This window comes from Crinia signifera, chromosome 12 (genome assembly GCF_055691185.1).
Source record: "Crinia signifera chromosome 12, ASM5569118v1, whole genome shotgun sequence".
Classification (NCBI taxonomy): Eukaryota; Metazoa; Chordata; class Amphibia; order Anura; family Myobatrachidae; genus Crinia; species Crinia signifera.
In genome coordinates this window covers 52195282-52218784 of record NC_139228.1, presented here as the reverse complement: position 1 = coordinate 52218784, position 23503 = coordinate 52195282, and the positions used below count along the sequence as shown (strand labels likewise).

At 49.2% G+C, this 23503-nt stretch overlaps 1 protein-coding gene across 1 annotated transcript in view; it reads left to right on the top strand.

The window, feature by feature from the left end:
* TECPR2 (tectonin beta-propeller repeat containing 2) overlaps nt 1-23503 on the top strand; it is a 33420-nt gene that overhangs the window by 585 nt on the left and 9332 nt on the right. The window contains exons 2-16 of the mRNA XM_083167586.1: nt 1700-1972; nt 6001-6129; nt 6393-6524; nt 6627-6784; nt 8230-8542; nt 10252-10381; nt 10546-10944; nt 12558-13327; nt 14053-14236; nt 14940-15113; nt 16426-16606; nt 17705-17846; nt 18552-18792; nt 19473-19562; nt 20372-20605. Of these exons, the coding sequence (XP_083023712.1) occupies nt 1739-1972; nt 6001-6129; nt 6393-6524; nt 6627-6784; nt 8230-8542; nt 10252-10381; nt 10546-10944; nt 12558-13327; nt 14053-14236; nt 14940-15113; nt 16426-16606; nt 17705-17846; nt 18552-18792; nt 19473-19562; nt 20372-20605 (3511 nt within the window). The 5' untranslated portion in view covers nt 1700-1738. The remainder of the gene's footprint in view (nt 1-1699; nt 1973-6000; nt 6130-6392; nt 6525-6626; nt 6785-8229; nt 8543-10251; nt 10382-10545; nt 10945-12557; nt 13328-14052; nt 14237-14939; nt 15114-16425; nt 16607-17704; nt 17847-18551; nt 18793-19472; nt 19563-20371; nt 20606-23503) is intronic.

The window sequence follows — 23503 nt, the reverse complement described above, 5'->3', positions numbered from 1 at the left end:
GGACTGCTGAGTGCCTGGTGCTGTCTGTGCCAGAGATTGGACCGCTGGGTGCCCGGTGCTGTCGGTGCCAGTGATTGGACTGCTGAGTGCCCGGTGCTGTCTGTGCCAGAGATTGGACCGCAGGGTGCCCGGTGCTGTCTGTGCCAGCGATGGGACTGCTGGGTGCCTGTTGCTGTCTGTGCCAATGATGGTGCCCACATTAGTTATGGTGTTTCATAATTTTCTCCGCACTGCCCAGTAGTGAGCGACATGTCAGTGATGTTGCCCATTTGGCAGACAGTTTCTGTGCTAATGCCGAGGTTACGCTGCCGGGATCTTGTGGTAAGCTGGGTACACATTGGATGATGTCATTGTCCTGCATGAATGGAGGACATCGCTGAAGACCCACTGGGGCATGCCTTGTTAATGATATAGTGCTTACACACTAGACGACATGGACAAAAATATTTCTATTGATATTTCTATCATGCATATGGTGTAATATACCTAGTGTGTACGCACTGTAGGGTTAATGGTGACAGTCACCAGTTTTGTTGTAAGTATGTCCTCAGAGATTGTGGAAAAATAGGAGCACCTGGAAGAAATCGCACATGGGGACATACAAACTCCACACAGAGGGGACACTGATATTGAGCCCATGGCTCTTTGAAGTAACATTGTTAAAAGGTTTCAGTTAAACCAACACTTCCCCCATTATCATATACCACGTGGCTTTGTATCCTGGTGGTACATTTTACTGGCACCTTTTATTTTTTAATTGCGACAGCAGGTAGGCAATGTGCCATTATAGCTGCCGTTACCCTCCTGGGGGTGGAAATCCGAAATTTGGAAAAAGATTTCCGCAGCACACCCTGTAGCCACTTTACATGTCTAAGCCTGGTGCATTTGGGCACAACAAGTGTTTCAGCAATTGTGGAGTTGAGTCATGTATAGGAAGAGTCGCTGGGTGAGATTTAATGGGATGAGAGATTCAGAAACCTTGGTGGGAAATCTCCAGGTTTTTTTAAAGCGGCAATCATTTACACTGCAAAATCAAACTGGTTTAGCAGTGTAAATGATTGCCGATTTAAAAAAACTGGAGATTTCTTACCAAATCTCTCACTTTCTGAATCTCTCATCCTATTAAATCTCACCCCCTGTGTTGCGTGCCCCCTATATGTGTATTTTAGATACACCTCTGCCATTCTGTAGCCGTCTGTTGGGTTACCGCCTTCTCAGAGTGGCCTATTACTGGACAATGCACCAGTGTCTGCATAGTAATTACAGGGATATCCATTGCATTGCTCTGAGGGTGCAGCCACCTGGGAGATAATGGTCTGAGTTCCAGATCAGTTCCCTATATCATTGTGACTTGGCCCTTGTACTATACACTGCCGCCATTGTTGCTGTGATCGTCCACCCATAACAATTGTTACTTGTGTTGAGCTGACCGCGCAGTTTACTTCTTATTACATTGTGTATCACTGGCAGCTTAGCGGATGGGTAATTATAATCCCATTTCTATATATACTCAGTTATCAGCCCGAAGCCATTCTCTGTGGATCTGCATCCAGACAGCTGATCTTTTATTTGGTTTTCTCCTTAATCTGTTATTACCTATGTGAAGAAATAGAACGTTACACTTTAGCGGTCACATTGTGGTTTCAATGAATTGGCATTGTCTGCACACAGACCTCATGTATTCTGTTTTGGCTTCCAGGTGCCCACTGACGATGGACTGATATAATTGTGCCCTTCCATGTGCCAGCCAGCCATGGCAACTCTTCCGGGAACGGTTACGTTTAAGGAGTTCTGTCCCCTGTATTCCATCATCAATGCCATCCCGGCTAAAGTACAAAAGGGTTTCCGAACCTACCTCGTCTATCTCACTGCGCTGGACGTTAATGGCGACTATATTGCAATCGGGAGCAGCATCGGGATGTTGTATCTATACTGCCGACACACAAACCAGATGAGAAAGTACAACCTGGAGGTAAGAGTCCTAGTGATGGGGCAGCATGCCGGGACCGCAGGGGTGTAACAGCCTGATGGATGGATCGTTGTGCAGGAGACCTGCTCGTGGAGATCCCTCAGTCCATTGTACTAGATATGGCCCTCCAGCTGTTGTGAAACTACACATCCCAACATGCCTTGCCATAGTTTTATTATTGCTGAATAACAAAACTGTGGCAAGGTATTATGGGACTTGTAGTTTCACAACAGCTGGAGGGCCATAGTTTGGACATGCCTGTGCTAGATCGTAAGCGCTCTCCCCCATGTCTTCATGTAGACATAGCTCTAACTTGTTTGTCCTGCTTCCCCGCCATCCAGCGCTGTATAATGGTAATCATACCTAGAGGTGTCTTTTATCACCTGCGTGATAGTGGGGGGAACACTGCTTGTGTGGAAGGAGTGGGTTACCTGCACACTGAGCGCTCCTCATAGGGCAGCCCGTTATAGACCATTCTTGTTGAGTGTACCTGAAGCCTCTACTCCTGTGCAAATGATTGTGTAAGCGCGGACCCCACTTCTAGGTCTACGAGCAGATGATAGAGCCCGTTCATTGCACTCTAACCACTTATGAAGTGCAGGTGCATTGTGCTCATATTACTTATGCTGCTTTCCCACTGCCTACACGGGTAAAGACCCGTTTTTTTTAAACGGGTCTTTAAACGGGTAAGAGCCATAAAGACTCTTTCCCACTGCAGCTTTTAAACGGTAAATTACCGTTTAAAAGCTGTTTTTGTCACATTCACACTTACCCGTTTAAAAACCCGTTTAAGCAGTGTAAAGATAGGGGGGGGGGGAGAATTTAAAAAAAAAAACGGCGTGGGGTCCCCCCCACTGCCGAAACCAGCACCAGGCTGAAGGAGCCGGGGCTGGTAATAAAAAATCAGGAAACCCGACAAATAGGGGTTCCCTGATTTTTTACAACCAGCCCCAGGCTCCAGGTCCGGGGCTGGTTCCCAAAATACGGGGGACAAAATGACTAGGGGTCCCCCGTATTTTAAGAACCAGCCCCAGGCACAACCAGCCAGCAGGGTAATGCCACAGCCGGGGGACACTTATAATATAAGTTCCCGCGGCCAAAGCATTAACCCTACCGACCAGTCAGCCTGGCCAGGGGCCCTGGGGGAGTGGGGACCCCCCCAATAAAGGGGTCCCCCCCCTCCAGGACTTACCTGACCAGGCTGAAGCCTGGTGCTGTCCCCGGTGACCCTGGAGCGGTGGTCACCGGGCTGATGGTATTGTGTAAAAAATAGAATAAAAACCATTGTCTTTTACTGGTGAACTATGAGTCCCAGCAAGCCTCCCCCGCAAGCTGGGACTTGGAGAACCACAAGTCCCAGCCTGCGGGGCATTAAAGGGCCCGCTGGGTCTTGTAGTTCCACAGTAAAAGAAAGAGTTAAATAAACACACTGACACACGTGAAAAATAAAAGTTTAATACATACATAACACATACATACTGATACTTACCTATCTTGAGCCCGTAGGTAGCCCTGGTCCTGATGTCCTGGTCCGTGTCGGCGTCTGTATCCAGTCGGCATCCCTGTCGGCGACGGCGTCGGCGGTCCGGAGTCCGAAGAAATCCATTTGGGAAGCTGTGGAAGGAAATCCTACTCACCTGTCCCAGCGCGACGTAGTCCAGGTAAGGTCTTTGCAAAAAAAACAAACCGAACACCCGAACCAAGCGGACAGGCAGAGAGCCACACGGTGTGTTTACATCGTGCTGCTCCGCCCCCGAATGCCGCTATTGGCCGCCTTGCGGCCTAGCGGCTAATCAGGAGCCGCTAGGCCGCAAGGCGGCCAATAGCGGCATTCGGGAGGCGGAGCCGCACGATGTAAACAAACACACGTGCGTTTCCGTCAGTCCGGTCTGGTTCGGGTGTCGGTTTGTTTTTTTTGCAAAGACCTTACCTGGACTACGTCGCGCTGGGACAGGTGAGTAGGATTTCCTTCCACAGCTTCCCAAATGGATTTCTTCGGACTCCGGACCGCCGACAGGGATGCCGACTGGATACAGACGCCGACACGGACCAGGACATCAGGACCAGGGCTACCTACGGGCTCAAGATAGGTAAGTATCAGTATGTATGTGTTATGTATGTATTAAACTTTTATTTTTCACGTGTGTCAGTGTGTTTATTTAACTCTTTCTTTTACTGTGGAACTACAAGACCCAGCGGGCCCTTTAATGCCCCGCAGGCTGGGACTTGTGGTTCTCCAAGTCCCAGCTTGCGGGGGAGGCTTGCTGGGACTCATAGTTCACCAGTAAAAGACAATGGTTTTTATTCTATTTTTTACACAATACCATCAGCCCGGTGACCACCGCTCCAGGGTCACCGGGGACAGCACCAGGCTTCAGCCTGGTCAGGTAAGTCCTGGAGGGGGGGGACCCCTTTATTGGGGGGGTCCCCACTCCCCCAGGGCCCCTGGCCAGGCTGACTGGTCGGTAGGGTTAATGCTTTGGCCGCGGGAACTTATATCATAAGTGTCCCCCGGCTGTGGCATTACCCTGCTGGCTGGTTGTGCCTGGGGCTGGTTCTTAAAATACGGGGGACCCCTAGTCATTTTGTCCCCCGTATTTTGGGAACCAGCCCCGGACCTGGAGCCTGGGGCTGGTTGTAAAAAATCAGGGAACCCCTATTTGTCGGGTTTCCTGATTTTTTATTACCAGCCCCGGCTCCTTCAGCCTGGTGCTGGTTTCGGCAGTGGGGGGGGACCCCATGCCGGTTTTTTTTTTAACGGGTAAAGGGCTACCCCTTTCCCACTGCCGAAAAAACGGCTATTACACGGTAAAAACACTGCTTTTTACACGGGTAACAAAAACCGGTATTTGTTACCCGTGTAAAGCAACCTGGAGCTTTCCCACTGCAGCTCTAGCCGTTTAAAAAGGCTAAAAAAACGGCATTTACACGTGTAAAGCCTGCAGTGGGAAAGGGGTATAATTAGAATGGTAATACATTCTGCAATAATCTTGGCCAGGGTTATGGTGTTCACTACCATGTCCTAGTAACCTCATTGGGTAAGTGGCTAACATTGTAAGGGTTCAAGTCTGGGGCATGGGACACCCCCAAAAATCAGCCCAGCCAGACCACCCCATGGCATCACCCTAGTGAAGCAAGTGAAGTGTTGGATTTTTTTTCACATCTGTTCAGAAGTTTTTTTATTAACCCTGAAGTAGGCTCAGTATAAGTGGAGGAACCGCATGGAGTGTTAGGTCATTACTCAGTGGGGGAATTCAATTGATTTTGGATGCCAGTATTAAATTCCGCTGCTATTGGGTGTGAGTTCCACCTGCACCTATCACTTTTTCTTAACATATTTTGCCCAATTGTGTCGTGTTTAGACGGATTCAGTATTGAATCCCGGCGGTCGGGATCCCGGCGTTCAGAATCCCGACGCCGGAATCCCGACAGCTGAAATGCCGACAAGGGGGGGACGTGGATCGCCCCCCCTTGCGGGCTCGCTGCGCTCGCCACGCAGCGGGCCCGGTGCCTCGCTATGCTCGGCACGCTAATTTATTCTCCCTCCAGGGGTGTCGTGGACACCCCAGGAGGGAGAATGTGTCGGTATTTCGGCGGTCGGGATTCCGGCGTCGGGATTCTGAATGCCGGGATCCCGACCGCCGGGATTTTAACTGCATCCCGTTTAGACATATAAAGCTGTTTGCCCTGTGCGGGTACTGGGCATGCTGCGTTTGTGTTGGCTAGAGTTTGACCTCCTGCCTTAATAGTAATAGGCACCAACAGCACGCTTGCCCATTGGCAGAACAATTGAATATCGCCTGTTGGGTGTCCATCACTTAAGTAATGGTTGCCTGAAAAAGATTCTGAAGCTAAAAATAAAGCTGAAAATCTGTATTTGATGTGATTTAGCCGGATGGGTTGTTAGAACAGTATTGCTATATCTTACATCCAGAAACAGTGTCTCCCTGGATCTTTTATCACATGTGAGGCTGGCACTTCCATTAGCGACTGAGAACCCAGCATCAGCCATTGTACATGTTTTATTACAGAGGAAAACAGAGTCTGTGTCTGTCCTGAAGCTTCTCAGCTGCTTCGATGACCTGGTGGCAGTGGGCACAGTCTCGGGAAGAGTGGCCGTTTTCCAGCTGGTGTCCCCTCTGCCCGGGAGGAATAAGCAGGTCAGTGTTTTATCACAGGGGAGATCTTAGTACCTTGGGGTGGTATCCGACTCTGTGATTGTCACTCATACGTGTGTGTGTGTTTATCTCGTGTATGTGCTAGCCAGGAGAGCAGATGCATGTCCCCACATTGGGGATATATCTGATGGCCCAGCCACTGTGCTGCGCTCGTATGTGCTGAATGTTACTCAGCCAATCAGTTGTGGCCACTGGTCCTGAGTCTGCCTCATCATGGTCTGATTGATTGATGGTTTGTGTTGCAGCTGAGACGGTTTGACGTACTCGGTATCCACAAGAGCAGCATCACTGCGCTAGCCTGGAGCCCCAATGGGATGAAATTATTTTCAGGGGATGACAGAGGGAAGATTGTACTGGCTGATCTGGACTTTGACAAGGTACAGGCTAATAACTAGGGAACAGTGACGAGATGGCAGCTCCCACTCCCCTTATTCACCTGTGGCCCTGCTCATTATTCTTGTCCATTTATTTTTGTGTAGGGAACTTGCAACCCCAGCCTTATACTTGAAGAGTTGTCCTCAATTGTTCAGTTGGACTACAGCCATAAGGTTCTGCTGGTATCAACCACTCAGAGATGTCTACTCTTCTACACGGAAGAAAAGTCTGTCAAGCAAGTTGGGAATCGGCCTAGAAAATCGTAAGTGTCGTATTTCCCTTCAACTTTGCGAATAGATCTCAGATTGTGGTTATTGAGCACAAGATTTAATTTTAAAAAGTTGCGCAAAGATGATCAAATTATAAATAAGAGTATATTAAATGTAAGCAATAGTCTGGTTTGCAGTCACTAGGAGACAGTGAGATACTTGTGTATTATCATGGCGCCCGTCGCATCGCATACCACTAATTAAGGTATGCGATGGACACGATTTGAGGCTTTTCCCGGGTTGAGCGTACAATTTTAATATTGCGTCGCATCGCATGCCATTATAATGGCATGCAGTGCGATGCGATTTCAATGTTAAATGCCCACCCAGATCCGATTTTTAATTGTATCCCCACCCTGATGGGTAATGACAATGTTAAATGCCCCCCCATTGTTAACGCCACCCCACTATCAACGCCAACCCGACCCGTGGCGAGCGCAGCGGTACGCGTCCTCCGACCTTTTCATACCCCCACTATCCACGTCGGCTTGGAGTTGATTTTATACAGTGTGGAGAGCCACCGAGCCCAAAGCGTGGCGAGCGCACGCGCATTACTTCACAAGTATTACAAGTCCCCTCGCGGGGCTCGCTGCGCTCACCATACTTCGGGCTCGGTGGCTCGCTGCGCTCGCCACATTATATAAAATCAACTCCACGCCGACGTGGATAGTGGGGGTATGAAAAGGTCGGAGGACGCGTACCACCGCCCCTCATGGGCTTGCTGCGCTCTCCAAGCTTCGGGTTGCCGTTGATAGTGGGGTGGCGTTAACAATGGGGGGGCATTTGAACATACTCATTACCCATCAGGTGGGTGTACAATGTAAAATCGGGTCTGGGTGCCTGTACAATGAAAAATCGGGTATAATCACGTCTCATCGCATGCGATCATATGGCATGGCATGCGATGCGATTTTGTGGTTGTACAATGCCCTGCGATGGATATCGGGGGCGCCGTGATAATACACAAGTACCGACAGTGACATCACTGAGTGCGCAGCCTATCCAGTCTCTAGGAGCCAGTGACATCACTGAGAATGAAGTTTATCCAGTCTGTAGGAGCCAGTGACATCACTGAGAGTGCAGCCTATCCATTCACTAGGAGCCAGTGACATCACTGAGAGCGCAGCCTATACAGTCACTAGGAACCAAAAAATATTTTGTGTCCCCATATTAGATGTTTTATCTGATGATGCTATAGGTAGAATAACACTGCAATATAGATGTAGGGTGGTTGCCTCTGTGATAGTGTAACAGCCCTTGGCCTACCCGTCACGAAGGGGGAGCTGTGAGGCCTGGGGACTGGTCCAAGCACAGAGCCTGTACTCTGTGCTAGGACCAGTCCCCAGGCCAGACATGGCGGAAGTTTAGGAGAGACCAGATTGTGACGCTCACCTGGTTGTGTTCTGACGCCTTTGATAATGTCCTCTCTGTGTTTCAGCAATGGGAAGTACGGAGCATGCTTTATACCTGGCCTCTGCAAGCAGAGTGACTTGACCTTGTTTGCATCACGGCCAGGACTGCGTCTCTGGAAGGCCGATGCCCATGGATCTGTCCACTCTACTTTCATTTTAAAGGATGTTTTATCTCCTGGGCTGGAACCCTTTGAGCTGTACCCTCGGGTGGAAGCAACAAACCAAGGAAACTCTGTTCAGTCTGAGAAACACCTGGGTCTAGTGTCCTGCTTCCTGCACGATGGCTGGGTGCTGAGCTGGGACGAGTACAGCATCTATATCATAGACACTGTCAGCCAGGTATCTGTCTCTTTAGGGACCTCTCCGTGCAGCATCCTCATTGTTATCTCCTCTATATCTGTGACCTAGTTATAGAATGGGCTGGGACAGGGTTGGAATCGAATCTCAGAGATATTTACACAAAGCAGAAGCGGTGTCATTATACATCTGCATTCACCATGTGATGGGTGCCGCCGTGTGACATGTCCCTAGTGTGTCATCCGGTAACACCATATTATGTGTCCCTAGTGTGCCCCCTCATAACACCATGTGACGTGTCCCTAGTGTGTCCGCCCGGTAACGCCGTCTGACGTGTCCCTAGTGTGCTGTCCTGTAACACAGTGTGACGTGTCCCTAGTGTGTCATCCGGTAACACCATGTTATGTGTCCCTAGTGTGCCTCCTCATAACACCATGTGACGTGTCCCTAGTGTGTCCGCCCGGTGATGCCGTCTGACGTGTCCCTAGTGTGCTGTCCTGTAACACAGTGTGACGTGTCCCTAGTGTGCTGTCCTGTAACACAGTGTGACGTGTCCCTAGTGTGCTGTCCTGTAACACAGTGTGACGTGTCCCTAGTGTGCTGTCCTGTAACACAGTGTGACGTGTCCCTAGTGTGCTGTCCTGTAACACAGTGTGACGTGTCCCTAGTGTGGCCGCCCGGTGATGCCGTCTGACGTGTCCCTAGTGTGCTGTCCTGTAACACAATGTGACGTGTCCCTAGTGTGCCTCCTCATAACACCATGTGACGTGTCCCTAGTGTGTCCGCCTGGTGATGCCGTCTGACGTGTCCCTAGTGTGCTGTCCTGTAACACAATGTGACGTGTCCCTAGTGTGGCCGCCCGGTGACGCCGTCTGACGTGTCCCTACTGTGCTGTACGGTAACACTGTGTGAATGTCTCTAGTGTGATGTGTGCCGTCCGGTAACACCATGTGACCTGTCCCTAGTGTGTCCACCCGATAACGCCATGTGACGTGTCCCTAGTGTGCCGTCCGGTAACACCATGTGACCTGTCCCTAGTGTGTCATCCGGTAAGACCGTGTGACGTGTCCCTAGTTTGCGTCCGGTAACACCGTGTGACCTGTCCCTATTGTGAAGCCATGTGACGTGTCCCTAGTGTGCCTCCTGGTAGCACCATATGACGTGTCCCTAGTGTGTTGTCTGGTAACGCCATGTGATGTGTCCCTAGCATGTTGTCTGGTAACGCCGTGTGACATGTCCCTAGTTTGTTGTCCGGTAACACTGTACGTGTCCCTAGTGTGTTGTCCGGTAACGCCGTGTGACGTGTCCCTAGTGTGTCATCCGGTGACGCCATGTGACGTGTCCCTAGTGTGTCATTCGGTAACGCCATGTGACGTGTCCGTAGTGTGTCGTCCGGTAACACTGTGTGAAGTGTCCCCAGTGTGCCGCCTGGTGACACTGTGTGATGTGTACCGCTGTGTGATGTGTCCCTAGCGTGTTGTCCAGTAAAGCTGTGTGACGTGTTCCTAGCGTGTTGTCCGGTAACACCGTGTGACTTGTCCCTAGTGTGCTGCCCGGTAACACCGTGTGAAATGTCCCTATTGTGACGTGTCCCTAGTGTGTCATCCGGTGACACCATGTGACGTGTCCCTAGTGTGTCATCCGGTAATGCTGTGTGCCTGGTGACGCTGTGTGACATGTCCATAGTGTGTAGTCCGGTAACGCCGTGTGATGTGGCCGCTCGCTAAGACCGTATTATATCCTCTTTGCAGGCTGTGATTGGAGGTCTAGAGAGTGCCGGGGATATTGTGTCAGTCTCCTGTGTAAACAATGAAATCTTTCTTCTGAAAGGAGATCGGGAGATCATCCGAATCTCAGACATGCCGGAAGGAGCGGTCTCTGGTCTGTATATTTTTCTTTCTGGTTTAAACCATCCTGGCTCTTAAATAGCACAGATAGAATCAGGATGATCTAGTCCTGGTACCCGTACTGTGTTTGTATTATGGTTGTATCCTGCTATTTCTATGCATTTTACCATAACAGTCCGCATTTCTCCGTTGTACCAGCCGTCCTGCACAGCCCTTTCCGGATGCCGGCAAAGCACTCTGAGCTACGCAAGCGCATGCAGAATGGATCAGCATCCGGCATCCCCGTGGCCCAGACAGTAAAGACGGAGAGAATCCAGCTGTACCCCCTGGAGAGTGAGGAGGGCGGCTCAGATACTGGAGAGGAGGGCAGAGCCCGGAGGAGCTCCCTGCCCGCAGAGCTTACCTGCAGGAGCAGCACCACGGTCTCAATAGACAGCGGCTACAGCCTGACGGAGGCCGATCAGGAATCGCCAGGTGATACAGCGCAGGAGCAGCGTCCCTCCTCGCAGAGGTTCAGCACCATCAGCAATGAGGACTTCGATCAGGAACTGGTGGTGAAATCCATGAAAGTGAAAAAGAAGAAGAAGAAAAGGCTGGGTAATCTAATTCTACACCTATATAGCTGTACTGAGTACACGTCTGCAAATGTCACATTCACTGCGTAAAGCTATCCCTAGTGTGTTGGTGCAATATTATTATTATCCTATATATGGGATACGGTCATTAGGTCTGCAGCAACTAGGTTGACATGGGTCTAGGTCGACAGGTCATTAGGTCGACAGTCAAAAGTTCGACATGGGGTTTTCCACTGTTTTTTGTGCCGACAAGCAGTATTTCATGCCCTACCATCCACTAGGGTGTGGTGGGAGAATAAAATAGTGTGCGGAGCGCAGTGAGGCACCGTGCCTGAAGCATAGCGAGCGATGCGAGGGGATACGGTGTACATCAAACTGTGTCCATGTCGACTGTGTTGACATTCGGGTAAAAAAACAGCGAAGAAAAACCCATGACGACCTTTTGACTGTCGACCTTGACCCATGTCAACCTAGTGGTGTCGACCCAATGCTTGTCGACCTAACCACCCACACCCGTATATATATGCTTTATTGTCTAAATTGTTATTTAGGAAATAAAGCATACATATAGGATGAGGATAATGATAATATTACACCAACAAGCCATATACCAGCTGGGGAATCTGGGCACACTGGGACTTGTAGTTCCAAAGCTTCTGTAAGCATCTAATACTCTCTGGTCTGTTATATATGGCAAAGGGCATAACTTATTCATTAAACAATCTCTGCGTAAGTACATTAATTTCCAGCTGCACTAAACCCTTACAGATATACTCCTAAAACCAGTGTCTTTGCACATGAAGCGCATCCACCTGGGTCCTGCTTATGGCTGAAATGGTCTACCCAGGCTGAGAGACCCAGGTCCGTGACCCTGCTTCCTAGCAAGATTTTCCTGGGACTTTAAACCTGGATATATTACCCAGGTTTAGATCCCATTCTTGATGAGAAATTGATTATCCGAGGACAGTAGTGCTTGCAGATGGGATTATCTCCATGTACTCACTGAATGGTGGGTGTGAGGGGTGATGACCTAGTTTCTAACTCACCAGCGCCTTTCACCCATGAGGAAAAGGGGTAATCCCGGCTCATCCCATGTCCTAGCCAGGTTGGAGCGGAGTAAATTATGTCTGAACGTGATTATCTTACAACTGTAAATGAGCTGATTCTGAATCCTACGCCCACACCACCAATTTAACAACATCTTTTGCCGAAGTCCCGGTTGCAACCTTATGCTAATGTCACGTCCACTTTGTGCTGCTCTAGTCGCATCGATCTGTAGCCCTTTGCTCCAGCCCCACGCTATGCACAGAGTCTCCCTCCGAGTATGGCCTCCAATGTGTGTGATTAAGCATCTGAGTCTGCAGCCACTTACCCCCTTCACCCAGAATAGCCTGTGCCCAGGAACCCCCCAATACATTCCGTAGTCAGCGCAGCTCAGTTGGACTGACGGATCGCATGCAGCGCGACAATATTCTTTTACATCAGTGACTCTGAATCAGCCCAGTCATGCCTTTATAACAAAATCTGTATTCTTTACCATATCTCCCCACCAGGTGGCCTTTGGACAGTGACTTGCTAGCTGAATTAATACAATTTATTTTTTCTCCTCATCCCTATATATTTCTCTGACTTCAGAAAACGGCTCCAGGAATCGTGATGCCGGCTCGCTGGAGAGCACGCCCAGCATGGACAGCCCGCTCTCATTGGTCTCTTACTTCTCCGCCATGGTGAGCTTACCTAGCGCCAGTACAGATCACCTCAGCTCCCAGGAGAGCCTGGCCAGCGGGAAAAATGAAGCCACGAGCATCTTCAGTGCAGTCCAGGCTTCTGGCTCGCCAGCCGCTGACACGGATCACGTGGATAGCGACAACCTTTCCTGCCCTGGAGATACAGAAGAGTCGGTGGTCTGTGGTATGGATAATTATGTGACATCGCACGAGGCTGCCGCCAGCTCACAAACTGCTGAGGAAGCTGGAATCTCATTTACACAAGAGGGGAGCAGCGATCTCCCGGAGCAATGTCCTGTATACCAGGACTATGAACATGACGGGTATAGGTTAGGTGAGGGCGTACTCTCCTCCTGTGCCGCAGACACTGAGCCCTTGGAATGTGCAGAAATGTCTGAGGAACAACAAGAGATGTCCAGGACCCACTGCCCCATACCCTCAAGTTATATTGGGGTTCCCGCCTGTCAGACTGCATATACCTGTCCCAAGCTGCCCGCAGAGGCCGCTAACAGCTGTAGGTCCGACCAGGATCACGCACTGTCCTCCAGCGATGATGAGGATATTTATGGACACAGGATACCCTACTCTTCCTCCAGTACCAGCGTGGCGGATATGGCCGCATCTCAGAATATGTCTCTGTCTATGCAAGAAGAAGGCTCCATGCTGAAGCTGGAACAGGTATTACCAATAACCCGGGGCCTGCAGGCTGGTTTATGGCCCTTTTGTTCCACCCCCTTTACTCCCTCTCACCCTGTTTCCCTCCCCTTATACCTTCCATGTCCCCTGTACCTTCTGCCTTTTTGTGCCCCCTTTATTCTCCATTTTCCACCATCAGTAGCCCCAGTATTCCCTTGTACCTTCCCTCCACCCCATCTTCCACCCTCTTTATCCTCCTCCTCCCCTATATGTCTCACCCCATGTTTCGCCCTTGGTACCCCAGTCCCACAGGGGTGTTCTACCCCTGCAGCCAGTGATAGCTGGGAGGGATCCGGGCCATCCTGCAGCTCTCTAGTGTGCAGCTACAAAGTGAAAGTGGGTGTGGGAGTGGGTGTGTGTGCGCTGAGGTTTATTATTATTATATGCTCATTAATTATAGTAGACACCAATTGGCTTGTCTGTGGCAGGTGGCGGTTACAGTGTATAGTTTGGGGTGCATTGACCTCTGTATAGGATGCATCCTGCGAAAAAGGGAGCTGGCATATTGGGGTGCAGTGGCACACATGCTCAGTGACTTTACACACCAAGGTACCCTCTCCCCAAATACTTCCTTCCCTATGTGGGAAGTGCACAGTTTTTTCTCCGCTCCTCTATCCCCCTTTCTTCCCCTCTCTCCTGTGCTTCCCCTCTTCTCTCCTCTTGAAGGCAGAGGTTAGTATGTTATGATTTGCTCTGATCCCCCTTAGCTTGCAGAGAGTTGGATGGTGTATTCGGGACCTGCCAGCGGGATCCTAAGCCTAGTTGTGTCGGAGAAGTACGTCTGGTGCTTGGACTACAAGGGATCGCTGTACTGTAGCTCTCTGCCTGCTGCTGGCCTGAGGTGGCAGAGGTTTGAGGAAGCCGTCCAGCAGGTGGCAGTGTCTCCCTCAGGTTTGTAGGCCCTTCCCTCCCCTCCCCCTTTTATGTTTCCAAAATACTAAGAAAATAGACTGCGCTGAATATAAACAGACACGAGAATGTTGTGACTGCGAAGAGTTTTATATTCTAACCAATTGCCAGTCCTGCTGTAATTAGATGTGACTCCGTTAGTATTACTCCATCTGACTTGCGATTTATCGTATGTAAAAGGACTCACGGGTGAGTTTAAGGGTAGTCGGATGCGATACATCGCAGATGCTAAAAAGCACCCGGGATGTCCCGCTGACGTTCCAGTACCGATTTAACTTATGTGCTGCACATAAGATTCCCAAAGTCTGATCTGATGCGCACAGCAACGCACATCATATCTGATGTCAAATCTCCGATTTGGCCAGGTACCATCCAATATATTGTTTCGATCCGTTGGAATCGGATGACATCAGGCCAAATCGGATGTGTACGGGCACCTTTGTCTCTCCTGTAGGCTTATTACCGCTGGCTTCCTATGGCCTCCTTGGATGTAGAAGGGGAGCAGCCAACTTTCATACAAGTTAAAGCTGAATTTTACGCCTGCTTTTGGTTTGGCGGCCTCTACACTCCTTGATATACCGGTGCCCACCAGATAGGTTCAGGGGAATGGATTTAATAACAAGTACCAAAAATCCTCTGGTGGTCATAGAGTCATAATGTAGCAATAAATTGTTTCTGTCTCCAGGAAACCTGCTGTGGAAGATAGAACAGAAATCAGACAAGGCCTTCGCCTGCGGGAAAGTAACCATTAAAGGGAAGAGGCATTGGTACGAGGCTCTGCCTCAGGCACTGTTTGTAGCACTGAGTGATGACACCGCCTGGATAATCAGGACCAATGGGGATTTGTACCTGCAGACAGGTATGTGGGTGGGCTGCACATTGTGCCTGCTGTGTGTGCTGTGCATGAAATAATCACAGCGGCTGTGGCTAGTTCCCATCAGCACTAATAAAAGGGACACGTTACAATGTTTTTTTTGGTTCAGTCCAGCATGTGGCCATCTCTATTCTATGCGTTGTTCTCAACATTTCTATGAATAAAACTTTTTTAGCCGACTGTAAAATCTGTAATCCATACATTGTCTATGTACAGTTACTGTTACTGTTACTAATGCTTCCTGTACACTACAAACACAACAGCAACACTTAGTGCATGAAAGGGGAACTGCAATACTGTTACCTGTTCATACTGGGAGCCAAATAGGCTAGAAACAGCACTGATCACCGTACACCACGATATGCTGGGGATGAATCTCAGCTGCTGATGTGCTCTATAGACGCAGACACGTGACCATATGTCCTCCAGCCGAACCTGATGCTGGGACAGTATGGCTGATAGGAGGCGCATAGGGGGAAATTTACACAGATTGTCAAATATGAATGATTCCCCCCCCCACGTCCATAACCAGTCCCGCGCTCAAAGAGCCGGTCCTGGTTTTGGGTACCCCATAATTTTTAAAGCAAGCACCACGCTCAAGGGCTGGTCCTGGTTCCCAAAATACAGGGGACAAAAGGAATAGGGGTCCCCCGTATTGAGAAGCAGTATCGGGCCCAACCAGCCAGCAGGATGACGGAACAGCCGTGAGAAACTACGCAACTTCCCAAACCATTATGCCCCTGACCGGTCAGCCCAGAGAGGAACCCTGGAGGAGTGGGGACCCCCTCCCAGTTAAGGGGTCCCCCTCCAGGATTAACCCTGCCTGGGCTGAAGCCCGAGGCTGTCCCCGGTGCCCCAGGGTGATGGGCACCGGGCTGGTGGCATTGTAAAAAAAAAATATAAAAACTATTATGTATTGTTGTGGAACTATGAGTCCCAGCACGCCTGCACCACATGCAGGGACTTGGAGAAACACAAGTCAGATTTTCACGGCAATTATCAGCCATATATTACATGCGGCCGCTTAGTAAATTAGGAATCACCATTCGACTGACTGGTGATTCCTACTCATATTCTTTCAATGGCATATGCATTCGTATTCGGAAATACGAATGTGCCATGAATATGAATTGGCGTATTTTCGGCATAGTAAATGCTGAAAATACGTGTAGGCAGTAGTATTTACATATGAATACGCCAAATCCAGGGGTATTCTGCTTTGTAAATTTCCCCATAGAGTTACAATAAATTAATTAGATTATTTCATTTTTGTGACTGCCTCTTTTACCTTTGCCAGGCCTCAGTGTCGATCGCCCCTGTGCCAGATCTGTAAAGGTTGACGTTCCGTGCCCGCTATCCCAGATCACAACCAGGAATAATGTTGTCTGGGCCCTGACTGAGCAGCGAGGCCTCCTGTACAGAGAGGGAGTGAGCAGCTTCTCTCCAGAGGGCGAGGTCTGGCAGTGTGATCTCATCAGGTAACCTATCCACTATAGGGCGTACACTTGTCTCATCTGTTGGTGAAGGGTTTATTGTGTGAACTCAAATGAAAATCGCTTTCATTAGAAATCCTGTAAAAGTAGAATATAGACATTGTTGGCACAATGATGCAATAACACGCTACTCGACGTTGAATCTAAATTACATTTAACATTATTATTTAGATTCTGTATACCAGACAGAAAGGGCACATAAATGTGTTGGCATCAGAGTATATAATGCGGGTCGCAATATAGCGGCCACTGATCAACTGTGATGTGACCACTGAAATAACTGTGTAACTCCATGTACAGTAACGGTATACGGTTATTAGGTCAACAAGCATTACTCAGCACCATTAGGTGGACATGCAGAAAGGTTAACATAGGTCAAGGTCGACAGTCAAAATGTTGACATGGGGTTTTCACAGTTTTTTTTAGCCGATGTGCCGACAGGCGGGATTTCATGCCCTACCAGCCACTATGGCGAGGTGGGAGAATAAAATAGTGTGCCTGAACGGGGACGCGGTGCTATGTTTCAGTGTCCATGTCGACTGTGTCGACATGCGGGTAAAAAAAAAACACCAGTGGAATATCCCATGTCGACTTAATGACATGTCGACATACGCCCATGTCAACATAAAGGTGTTGACTCAATGCTTGTCGACCTAACTGCTGTAGACCTAATGATTCATACCCTACAGTAACAGGGGTACTTATGTAATATCTGGGCTCCCGTTTTTCTTATGAGACCGCGTCCCCTTGCGGGGCTCGCTGCGCTCGCCACGCTTCGGGCACGGTGGCTCGCTGCGCTCGCCACACTATATAAAATCAACTCCATGCATAGTTGGATAGTAGGGGTATGAAAAAATGGGGTGCATTTAACATGGGAGCCCAGATAATACATAAGTACCGTAACAGGGGACAGGACCTACTGACAGCACAGCACCAGCCCCCCAAGTATTGTGCTGGAGCATGTTACGGTGTAACGGAGCACCTCCCCTGTGAATTCAGTAGGTCCTGTCTGTACTCGCCCCCTCCCCTGTTACTATACGTGGAGTAGCCCCATTTCCATGCCATCCCATTGTATTGTTGCAGTGAAAGACAAGCTCTAGAACCAGTCTGTGTGACGCTGGGTGACCAAGAGACAGTGTGGACACTGGACTCCAATGGCAACTTGTGGTTCCGGACCGGAGTCACGTCAAAGAGGCCACAGGGAGAAGATGAGCATTGGTGGCAAGTAGGCACCTTGTCTTTATAGTACGGAGAACACTGTCTAGTGGACGGAAGTGTATAAAGGGGTGACTAGGTCCGTCATGCGGAGTGATTGCCGGGAATAGGGCCCCGCTCTGCTGTGCATTCCGTGACAACATTATCCAATGATGCCAGCCACCGGTGCCCATTTCCGTTCTGTATGTCCCCTAGCCCACCCCTCAGCACTACCAGAAGTAGTCTGTGGTGGGAAGGGGTCTAGTATTTGGGACACAGAACACCCGTGAGGGTGTGATGCCCCCATAGGACCAGCAAAGAGGTCAACACCGGCCGCCGCGTCCCATAAGTGGCTGAGGCGAAAGTAAATAATATGCAGTATTCATAATGAAAAAAATATCCTTAAACAAGCCGCATTCGTTAACCATTTAGTGCCGACTCCTCAACCTCCCAACTTAACCCATTGTCTGCCAGTGTCCCACAGACAGGACAGAAGACTATATGATATAAATGTGCGCATGCCGCTTATGGATCCACTGGGACACATGAGTATTGCTGACGAACCTAGACCATAGATCGGGTTTGTCTTGGTTCAGCCTATAAATCACCCACGTGTGAGCCTAGAACCTCTGTCTCTTCGTCTTCTCCTAATATAGCTTTTACAGTAACAGAAATGTCCAGCTCTGGCTTTGTTCCGTTATTTAAGTTACTAGCGAATATTTGTGGTGTTCAACAGGTGGGCATCACGGATTACGTGGTCTTCGATCATTACACCTTATTCCAGACTCTCATCCAGGCCACGCAGACGGTGGCCACGGTCGCCCAGGCTCCTGTAGAAAGAGTGGCTGATAAACTCCGCATGACCTTCTGGTCGCAGCAGTCCCAGTGTCAGCCCAGCCTACTGGGCGTCAACAGCAGCGGGGTGTGGATTACCTCCGGCAAAAATGAGTTTCACGTGGCCAAAGGAAACCTGATAGGTGAGTGCCTGGTTTAGCGTATGGACGTTACACCATTGACGAAGACTTTTTGAACAGTTACAAAGGCTGCTCCTCACCATTTACATCACCACCATTACACTGCGAGGGTTCTACCATGGTCCTCTCTTCCTACGTATCTGTCCTCCTCCTGCTTTTACCCACCACTGATGCCACCTTCAGCCAACGTTCTTCCTGGTCGGGCTGATCTGATACACACCTGATAGGACACGCACGACCCCTTCAGGGCAATGTGTGTTTCAAACCCCCCCCCCCCCCTGCCCTTCTCCGCCTCTGCACTGGTGCAGAAACGCGCCTGGCAGATGCACAACGAATGCACGGAGGACCGAATGAATGAGAATAACCCCCTGAATGTGTGCATTGTTGGTTACAGTGGTGGTCATAATAAGATTCCTGCGGAGGACTGAGTACCACGTTCTTGCGTGTATTTTGAATAGTCTCCTCTCTAACCTTCTTCACCATCTGAATTGGGGTTTCTCTGTATTTGCAATTGGTCACTGTGGTTCCTGAATAAGATTGTCACATCCTTGTGTCCTTGCATTCACTGAAGTATTTGTGGGTCTTTGTATTTTGTTCCTGAATAGTCACAGTAGAGTTTACTCGGAGGATTTTGCAATAATTAATGTAAATGTTCTAATTAATGATTCCTGTTTGTCTCGCAGGTACTTACTGGCATCATATTGTACCGAGAGGGACGGCTTCTACCACCAAATGGATCAATGTCTTCGCTTCTGCTTCCCCCAGTGGAGAAGGTGTGTAACTGCATCTTGTGTTAGACCAATCAGATCTAGTGGGAGCAAAAACACATACAACATTTCCTTCTTCACTTACCGGCATCCTCATGGTCACCCACACACGTTCCGGCCACAATGAGCAAATGTCGTCATGACTGGTTATTATCGTGCACATTGGCCCTGATTTTAGTTGGTTTGGTCCCCCGCATGTTTGCACGGGAGACCGATGGTGAATACGTATGCGCATATTCTTGTTTTTCGTCAGCTTAACAAGTAAACCAGAATCAGGGCCATTGTTTAGTATATGGTATAGTGTGTACACACCATGGGCATATATATTAAGCAGGTGAAGCCTATATAGATCAATAGTCACCTAAGTCTTCATCACAGGCTTGCAGTCTCCCAGTCAGCAGAATTGCTCTGTTTATGTGGGTGCAGTTGTGCCCACGCTTGAAAGGAAGAACTGGTTTGATGTGCTTTGCTCTTCCAGCTTTGTGCCCTAGAAGTCACTGGGATAAGTCTGTAAGTTTACACCAGGATTACCATTGCTGCTTTCTTAATTTAAAGGTAAATCCTAACCCTGTGCGTTTCTCTTGGAACAGTTTATTAGTTGTGTCCACAGGTAAGTAGCCAATCCGTATATTCCTTACACACATCACAGTACAGTAGGAGAGGGGTCAGTGTAATGAGTTTAGTCTCCCTCTAACCACATGTTGCGGAGCAGCGTTCCTTCGTATTCACTCTGTGCAGAGTCCTGATTGGCAGTGTGATGTCACCATTGTAAGAGGCCTCTCTGCGTCATTGTGATGTTACTTTTGTGCCTGTAGGAAACGTCCTGTGGATATCACAAAGCAGGAAAGATCTGTTCTGTCTGAGTGACCTGACCTCCCCGCACAGACCCTCCACTGTCCAGCTTCCCCCCGACACAGAGGTGATCCACATGTCCGCCTGCAGGGACGCCGTGTGGGCTCTAGATAGCCAGAGCAGTGTTCTGATCCGCACTCTCTCCAGGTCATGCCCAACCGGAATGCATTGGACAAAGCTGGACCTTTCTCAGCTGGGTAAGTCACAGAAATGGATCATTTGTAAATTGTGTCCATGTCCCCATCCCTAGCGCTGCGGATGGCATCCTGTACCCGTATCTGTTCTATCATCCCCATCCCTAGTGCGGATGACCATGTTGTATTTCAGTCTGTAGGCTAACGTCAGATATTGATGTCATTTGCTTTTAGATCTGAGAATAGATTTTCTGTGTAGGTCAGTGGTTCCCAAATGTGTTCACTTCACAGCACCATCAGTGCGTCCTCTGATTTATCCCTGCACCCCATCCACTGCACTGGGCAGGATGCATGTTCATATCATATCACATGTTCCAGGTCACATGTCCCAGGTCACAAGATGAAGGTCACACAGCAGGTGCGCAGGCAGAGATCACCAGCTGTCACAATGGGGATGCATTGTAAATGGCAAACAGACGTTTTGCCACATAACTCTGGAATGAAGCAACCAATTACAATGCCAATATTCTCCAAATCTATGGGCTGGGAGCCTTCATTTGATGTATGATGTGCAATGCTCCGACTATGGAATAGAAACATGTCGCTCATAAAGTCCTCCTATTAAAATAAATATATATATATATATATATATATGTATTTGGAGGGTTTTGTGTTCTATGGATTTATAACGAGTGGATACAATTGTGCAGCAAATGCTGTGCTTTAAAGCTCTCACAGGCCTAGGGGGCGCCATTGGGGGCTGTGCAGTCCCATCCGTATTATCTGTGTGTGTGTATTATGCACCTAACAACATGCATACACAGGTGCTGCTCATCTGTGTATTTGTACCAGAGCGCTTGCAGTTATTTGTCTGCGTCACCGCGCTCCGTGCAGCATCACTGCACTCCATCCTGCGTCACTGCCAGTGTGCTGAGGAGCTGCATTTTTGCTTGTTCCCTGTACACCTAATATTTGTTCATTGCCGTCACTGGCTATATCTGTAGAATGACATTTGTGTAAGGTTACACTATCAGTATCACGGCTGCTATACTTAGTGAGCCTCTCTGTTTTCCTTCTAGAGTGACAGAACCCAATGTCATTGGCACACTTGCACGAATACGGTTCTCCGCTCTGAATCCACAGCGGGGTCTGAGTTTAAACAAATTAAGGTTTTTTTTTTTTTCTGTGTAAATCTGTGCCCAGTGGGTACAGAATGTGGCAGAGGGGAGGCCGGTGGGGGGCACAGAGCCGCCGCTGAGCTATGCCAGCTATGTTATTTGATGCTGCCCTGCTGGAGAGGAGGGGGCATGGAGACTCTTGTTTGACACATTTGAACAACTGGGGACTCATGTGACGGTCAGCGATATCTTATACACAAGTACAAAACAGGATGGCGGGGTCACAGGGCGGAATGTGTCCGAGGACTGAGCAGCCCATACTGCGGATATGCTGAACTGGGGAAGTGTTTATATACGTTACTTGTTTGGCTACAGTCTCCCCCCACTGTAGTAGTAGTAGTACGTTTATTTATAAGGCGCCGCAAAGTGTCCGCAGCGCCGTACATAGCAAACAAATGACAGGGTAACTTACAGGGTGTGTTGAAAAATACAGTATAAATAGGGGTATAGCTGGTAGAAATAAAATCAGCATCAGTTTAGAAGTAGGTGTCAAAATTGTCGAGGAGACTGAAGATGAAGTAGAGGAAGGGAAGAACAGGACAGGAGCACAGGTGAGGTAAAGAGGTAGGGTGAGTACGTGAGGCAGGAGGACCCTACTCATAAGAGATAACATACTAAAAATAGGTGGGTGGATGAACGAAAAACAACAGGATAAGTAGGAACAGAGGGGAACGGAGGCAGGATAGGAGGATCAAAAGAGGTTAGAAGGAGGGATAGGCTAGTCGAAAAAAGTGTGTTTTGAGGGAGCGCTTGAAGGAGGTAAGGGAATCAGAAAGCCTGATGGGTGGCGGGAGGTTGTTCCAGTGCAGGGGGGCAGCGCGAGAGAAGTCTTGGACACGGGAGTGGGAGGAGGTGATTAGGTGAGAGGTCAGTCGGCGGTCAGCGATGGAGCGAAGAGGACGGGAGGGAGTGTGGATAGAGATCAGTGAAGAGAGGTAAGGAGCGGTGGAGGAGGAGAGAGCCTTGTAGGTGGTGGTGAGGAGTTTAAAGAGAACTCGGAAAAGAATGGGGAGCCAGTGAAGAGATAGACAGGGGGGGAGGCGGAGGTAGAGTGGCGGGAGAGAAAGATGAGCCTAGCAGCAGCGTTAAGAATGGTTTGGAGAGGTGCGAGGCGGGTGAGAGGTAGCCCAGAGAGAAGGATGTTGCAGTAGTCAAGGCGGGAGATGACAAGAGAGTGAATGAGAATTTTGGTCGCGTCAGTGGAGAGGAATGGTCTGATGCGTGAGATGTTGCGTAGGTGAAAGCGGCAAGACTGTGAGAGAGCACGAATGTGGGGGGTGAAAGAGAGGGAGGAGTCACATACAAATGACACGTCTTATATTTATCTCTTTTATTACATTGATATGGAAAGGCAATACCAGCGGTGGTGGCAGGCGATGCTGCAGGCAGGCACAACACCACTCATTGCTGTCCCGTACACACTGGGCGGCTCTTGAGCTGAAAGCAAACGCCAAAACTGATCTGCTCTCTGCTCAAAATCGCCCAGTGTTTGGGCCTTTAAGGGGCTTTGCTGAGTGTTCTGAGTGATGCTGATCGTTCTCAGCACACAGCAATGGGTCAGGACCTGAAATTGAATACTTACATGAACTAAATGGATTTGTAGGATCCTACAGGTCCTGCTCCACCTCTGTATGAAACAGATAGGAACAGAACTTCTGCAATGAATAACATGTTGTCATCCCCGCACCCATGAAGGAAGGGTGTCCACCCAGCTCCAGGCACAGCGTGGTTATAGTAATGGTTTCTGTTTCAAGCTAAACAAAACTGAAAGTCCTCTGTTTCT